Source organism: Otolemur garnettii, unplaced genomic scaffold (assembly GCF_000181295.1).
Source record: "Otolemur garnettii isolate 467f Iridium unplaced genomic scaffold, OtoGar3 scaffold00124, whole genome shotgun sequence".
Lineage (NCBI taxonomy): Eukaryota > Metazoa > Chordata > Mammalia > Primates > Galagidae > Otolemur > Otolemur garnettii.
In genome coordinates this window covers 611,427-618,313 of record NW_003852519.1, presented here as the reverse complement: position 1 = coordinate 618,313, position 6,887 = coordinate 611,427, and the positions used below count along the sequence as shown (strand labels likewise).

General features: G+C 43.1%; 1 protein-coding gene across 2 annotated transcripts in view; it reads right to left on the bottom strand.

The window, feature by feature from the left end:
- The window catches only part of ETV6 (ETS variant 6), a 230,623-nt gene that overhangs the window by 18,691 nt on the left and 205,045 nt on the right, over positions 1 to 6,887 (bottom strand). For both annotated transcript variants that reach the window (XM_003797768.3, XM_023517915.1), the window contains exon 5: positions 4,117 to 4,662. In XM_003797768.3, the coding sequence (XP_003797816.1) occupies positions 4,117 to 4,662 (546 nt within the window). The remainder of the gene's footprint in view (positions 1 to 4,116; positions 4,663 to 6,887) is intronic.

The following is a 6,887-nucleotide window of genomic DNA, read 5'->3' as shown; positions in this document are numbered from 1 at the left end:
CCTTTCTGGCTTTGAAATCATTCAGTCCTAAGGAGGAATTTTAGCACATACTGGAAACGTGACTCACGGCATCACTAGATATCTCATCAGCCTACAGGTGCCTGCACCCAAAACACTCTGGCTGTGAAACACATTGGAGGGACACAGGCCAGTAAGACCTCTGTAGGTAAAGTTTTGGAAGATTGACAGATGCTTCCCACTGCCCACCCCCACTCCCCTGCTCCCCACTAATCCTTTCCTGTAGATAATAAAACATAAAACCAGCACAGAAAGAAGCAACTTGCTCATTGTTTCAGATGCCACGGGCTAGTCAATAAAAAAGAGAACCTACAGATCTTGTCTCACTGTCCTATGTTAAACTCTCCCATAAATGCCATCCCAACCTGTTAAAACTCTTAATAGCAGTCCTCCATGCTTTGAAAAGTGACACCTTTAAAAATAAGCTGCATGTTATATTTAAACAGAGTTCATTTGTGGTTTGTCTTTAAACTGTCAACCACCTCCTGAATTTCCTTTATTGATTATCTTAGTGTTCCCTATGGGAAATACCTAAACTACTAAAACATTGCATGTAACCTCTTAATTATATGATACCATTTCATAGCTATTAAAAAGTTTAAAGAAAGAATTTACGAAAAATGATAGATTTTTAAATTGATTTAGATAGACCTGGACTCTTATTTGTATTTTCTACCTGGAATAGAAAAAATATATGTATACTGAGCCTTATCTTACTTTCCCCTGGAATTCTGCTCTATCTAGAATGATCTCTTCCTTTCTAATCTCCAAGAAGTGCAGCTAACGGCAGCCCTTCACATGACTTTCCCTCACATCCCTTCTCTGGGCTCCTAAACTACTTAATAGGAACCCTCCCAAGACACATATCCTGGGCCTCACTTTTAGATCTGTGCTCAACTCTTTTCATGAAAAAGATTGTGTCTTATACCTCCTTGAACTCGCTGCCACCTTAAACAGTCCAGTGGGGTAGGACACAGACGATGACCAAGTGGACGCAAGCCAACCATACGTGAATGGTAAGAATTTGGGGTTGCTTTATGACCCACATTCATACGGAGCGTTTCCCTCCCTACAGCTATGGTGCTCACCTGCCTGGCCTTTAGTATCTTCATTTCTTTCTGTACTGTGCTCATTCAAAAAGCTTTAAGGAACTAAGCTTTTGCATTGAACAGCTGCCTTAGAGAGACTCAAAGGCTTTTCATGACTGTTCAGTAATGCCAGAACTTTACACTCTACATAGGAACTGTCTAATGAATTTGATCTCCAATAAAGAGTCAATTTTTTAAGGATCTGGTAGTACAGAAAGATAGCTGAAAGGGTAGGCTAGAGAGGTAGGGTTATGCCAAAAGAAAGAAAGTTGCTTAGAGCTTTGGTGAGTTCACTTCAGAGGTTTAAGAGTCAAGACCAAGGATCAGATGGCAGACTTACAGAGCTCCAACAGACTCGAAGGGGACCATCCTGTCTCACCTTCTCATTTCACCCCGGAGAAAAACACCACCTTTCAGTTAAATGTGTTAACCTTGGATTGGGTTAAATTAGTTAATACATATGTTTCGAGATTTAAAAACTTTTGGATATGTTATTCTAATAAGCATTAATAATTAGTTTTAAAAAACTGTCATACCAAAGGAGTTAATATATTCCCCTAAAGATCTGGGCTCTGTGGTTATTTCACACAAACATTCTGACTTCCTAGAATTGTCACAAAAAGCAGAGATTCCCCTGTCTTGTGTGCTCTGAAGAGAGGGCATCTGTGGACACCAAGGCTCAGTGGAATACTATACCCAAGTGATGAACCTGCATCCATCATTAAATGACACGGATGTTTAAGAATAAGATTTATAAAACCCCACACTGTACCCCAGAAGTGCATTAATGTACACAGTTACCATTCAATAAAAAAAAAGAATAAGATTTATAAGAAGTAATTTTATAAAACTAATATTTTGAAATTTACAAAACCACTAAACAAGGAAAAAATAACAACTCAAGTCTAAACAATTTATGTTGATTGCATTATGGGCTTATCTTAGATTCTCAAGAAGTCTGTGGTGAAGATGGTGTCACAGAGGAGGTGAGTAGGACAGACCCTACAAGAAAGCCAGGCCCACATGGGCAGCAGTAAGGACAGCAGGCATGAGGTCAGGAGGCACTGTCCTGCAGAGCCTGGACACCTACCTGACCTTGGACATAAGACTTTGCCTCTATCGGCCTCAGTTTCTTCTGTGGCTTCCTCTGTGCAAATGAACCTTCCATGTAAAATGAACACGGCAGAATTAATGCCTCTAAGAGTTGCCCTGAGTCTTACAAACAAGCAGAAGTATCTGCAAAACATCAAGCATTACCATTCACGCCATGCAAGGCATGAAACAAGAAGGGTATGAATAGACAAATGTTTTGCCTGGAAAGTATAAGATGGTCCTTTTTAGCACTCACAGCAACACACTGACCCCATCCTCTTTCTCTAATTATCAAGAGGAGAATTCACATGCTTTGCCTAAGCTCTCTGCTTCTTTATCCCTGGTTCTTTGTTCCCTAGAATTTTTTCCTTTTATTACTAAAACAATCTCATGTATATGTAAAAGAAGAGAGAATAACATGATCCCCTAGGCACCCACCACCCAGCTATAGAACCATCAGCTCGTTCATAACTCGTTCATTTTAGGTAGCTGTGCCCTGCTCCCCACAACCCTTCAAGATTCATTTTGAATGGAATCTCAAACATCTATCCTTTTATTTTTCGTAGTGTTTTAAACACACAACTCATTTATATGCCATGTCATTTTCTTTACATTCTGACGTAAATCATAACGATAAAATTTGAGGCAATGATTGAGGAGCCCCTGGGGCCAGAGAAAAATCTAGAAACAAATTATTTAAACTTAAAAAAAGGATAGTGCATCAAGGCAGAGGTCAAGTAGGCTTGTGGGAGTACCTGTGGTTATGTTGCTGTGAGCATGGCTGTATCCTGCTGGTCAGTTGGAACTCTGTCCTGGGCCATTGGCTCAGGGAGGAAGGGGCATTTCTCATCTTTCTCTGAATAGGTTTGTCCTGGCCTACCTCCAGACCTCCCTTACCTCCACCTCCAGGCCTCCCTTCCATTACGGAAAGCACAATCACTTTGCTCTCACATATGCAAGTTTCTTTTATTCCTCCAGGCAAAATGTACCTTCCTTCTGTATAGTTTTCACAGCATTTTACTAAAATGGCACATAGTAGGTGCTCAATGAACGCTTGTGCGTTCAGTGAGTGGGGCATAAGCCTTATTTCATTCTGTTTTCTATCATATTGGTCTCTCCCTCTAAATTCTAAATTCCTTGAGGAAGAGGATAGTATGTGCTATGTTAGCTCTGTATCCCTACTCCTGAGGCATTTATCTGCACACAGTAGGTGTTCAACAATGTCTCATGAGTGGACTGATGTTGTAGCAAAAGAGCTAACCTTGTCAAATGGTTAGAGGATCAAACTTCTGAAGAGAGACTTCATGTCAATCATGGGCAGACCAGCAAATAGATGCTAGTCTGGCCACAGGTAAGCAAATTTGGGCTTGTCATCATAAAAGGAAAAGAATTCAGGGGTGATTTCCCCTGTCCAAATGACCCAGCAACATCTGCCTCCAGCACCATAATCCTGTTTTCCTCTCCTACCCCCTTCCAAGGTGAAGGCTGCAGTGAGTTACTGCCCGTAGGATGGAATTACAGGCCTGCATCTGAGACAAGCTTCTTTATGCTGTGTCTGGTCATTAATTAGCTGCTGGGAACTTCAGGACAGGGCCGTTAGCATGCTCATAAACCTTTTATCTTAAATGTTTTCGCTTAGCCTTGATTCTGATGTGACTCTCCTTGTAAGCTGGACGTAGGACGTTTGTTTCTTAACATTTCTGAGGCTCATTAACTACTCCATCCCTGCGGCTCATTAACCAAGCCATTAGGGATTTTGCCTCATTCAGGCAGAAGCCTCTGCTTGCCCTCTCAGCCTTGGAGGGCACCTAATTGGGAGTGGTCTGAGGCCAGCTGCAAGGCTCTGCAGGGAGGGCAGGGCTCTGTCAGGCCTCGTCTATGCTGGCACGGCGGTGCTGGGGACAGACAGCTCACTCACCTGCTATCCTCCCGATGGGCATGGCGTGCTCTTCGGGCGGAGAGACGGAGACCATGATGTGGTTCACGTAAGCCATGTCTTCCCGATGAGAGAGGTTGATGGGCTTCCCTTCCCTGTGCAGCCCGTCCTCGGAGAGCCTGGACTGTTTGAAATCCATGGAGTGCCGGGGGTTCAGGATCAGGGGGTGCATGATGGGGCTGGGCATCAGCTGGATCACGCGGGTGTTCTCCTGCCGGGGGCTAGATGGCTTCGGGTGGGGCTCGGAGGATGGCGGGCAGTGATTATTCTCCATGGGAGACACTGAGAGGGGGTAGGGCTCCTGGTGGTTGTTCTCCTGGTGCAGCCTCGGTCCCTGGGCCCTCTCAGCTGGGGAGAGGCGGCGGATCATGTTGTCCAGAGGGGACCGGAGAGGCCGTTGCTCAGGGTCGGGAGATGGCCGGTGGTTGGCGGTGATGGGTGACCGAGAGCGGTGCAACAGTTCAATGGTGGGAGGGTTATGGTGCACGTTCTCCACGGAGGGCCTGGGGGTCCTCTGGACGCAGTTCTCTGTGAAGCAAAGACAATCACAGACCCCAGTGAACTGGCAGGACAGGGACCTCATTGCCACTGTAAAGGCAGTGAACAGCAGAGCTGGCACCTGAGCATAAAACACCTTTCTCCCCAGGAGGTGGAAAAAATTAAAGAGCACAAGCTTAATATTATTTTTCTACTATTGGATGAGCTAAGGATGTCTACAAGCATTCCATTAACACCTGTCAACAGCTTATAAATACAATGAAACCAAACTTCCGTTCTTTTTCTCACTTAACTCTTTTATTTGGTTTTCAGAGATGGAAGGGTTTTTAGGGGTTTCTCTCTAGACAACTTAATTGATTTACATTCTCATAATAACATTTTCAAATTTTATACCTCCAGGAGTGGTTGGTATTAAAGATAATGCTAATAGCATAAGTAATAATGATTAATGGATTTTATTGCCAAAAACTTAACAGCTCTCCTAAAAAGGAGCTATCACTATCACCCCTACTTTACAGATAATAAAACCGACACATTAAGCAACTTACCAAAATGCACAAGCCAATGTAGGGATTATAGAACCAGCCTCTGGTCAGGTTCTAGAACTTGTGTATTCATTACAGTATCTGTCCACTTTGCAACACAGACCCTGGGACATAACATCACAGCAAAATCTGCTCTAAGCACGAACAGTGGTGCTAACTTACAGAATGACAATCTCGTACCTCAAGGAATATTTAGTAATACTTTTTTCTGAGTGCACAGACTACACAAATGCTCGCAGCAGGGTGGATGGACACCCTTATCAATACCTTTACCCCATCCCATTGGAATTCTCTAGCTGGTGACATCTGAGCAAGGGCAACATAGATGTGTATACAACTCAGCAATACAGGCAGCTCTGGGGGTTGTGTCGAGGGACGGACCAGGACACATGTGGCTCCAGAAGTTCCTGCTCTGAGGTTCAGAACAGAAATCTGCACACAAAAATAGAGATTTGGATAGGGCCTTACATTCACTTCAATGAGGTTTCTCTGGCTACATCTGTTGCCAGAGCTGTCTCACCAAAAGGGTATGTACTTACTGGTCCCTGTTCTGGTTAAAGACTTGTCTGAGGTTGTAAATAAAGTAAGTCAAGGCTCAGTGCCCATAGCTCAGTGAGTAGGGCACCAGCCACATACACCGAGGCTGGCGGGTTCAAGCCTGGCCCCCCGTCCTGCTAAACAACAATGACAATTGCAACCAAAAAATAGCCGGGCCCTGTGGCAGGTGCCTATAGTCCCAGCTACTTTGGAGGCTGAGGCAAGAGAATCGCTTAAGCCCAAGAGTTTAAGGTTGCTGTGAGCTGTGATACCATGGCACTCTACCAAGGGCGACACAGTGAGACCATCTCAAAAAAAAAAAAAGGCAAGTTAAGCACACTCCCTTTGTTTATTAAGACAAAATGTATAAGAGAAACACATACGGGGGATCTGAGAATCTGATAGGACTGGTTACCAGAGACAGAGGTACTGGTTTCTTCAAGTTTTAAACAGGGTTAAGTAGAAAATGGGGACTTTTAAAAAGTTCTACTAGATCTTACCTATCACATGAGACATTGAACAAAACACTGTTCAAGATATTAAAACGTCATTTCCTTAAAGGCAAAAGGCTCATTTTGTGACTATTGTATAATCTGCTCCCATAAATTTAAAAGTGCTTATCATTAGACTAGCTATCAACAGGAGACTAGTTTCATAAATTAAAGTTACCTTTAAATAATGGAGTACTATGCAACTGCAAAAAAGGAATAAGGAGAATTTCAATAGTCTCCTAAGGACTGGAATCCAGGCTTTATGGTTAGATGAGAAAAGCAAGATAAAGTATTTATGATCTGCTACCCGTTATGTGAAAAAGGGCAGGGGGAGTTCCAGTTCCAATTATGACAGAGTAGCTTGTACTAGCTTTTCTGCAGATAGAAATTATAGAATCTGATGCAACAGAGTAGAAGATCTGTAAACTGACTACTCCTGGGACTTTAACAAATCAGTCAACATATAGAACTAGGCCTTCTGTACTGAAATGTATAAGTGGTACATGTCCAGTCTATGAAAATTAGGCCAATTTAAGGAGGTGGTCAATGTAGGGAGGTGGTCAACTATGGAAATTCTATTGTATTATAAAAACTATTCAAAGGTACTAGAGAGTGGTCAAAAGCACACAAAAATGGAAAGGGGATTTTACTCTTGGAAGAACATACCTACACAGAGTGCAAT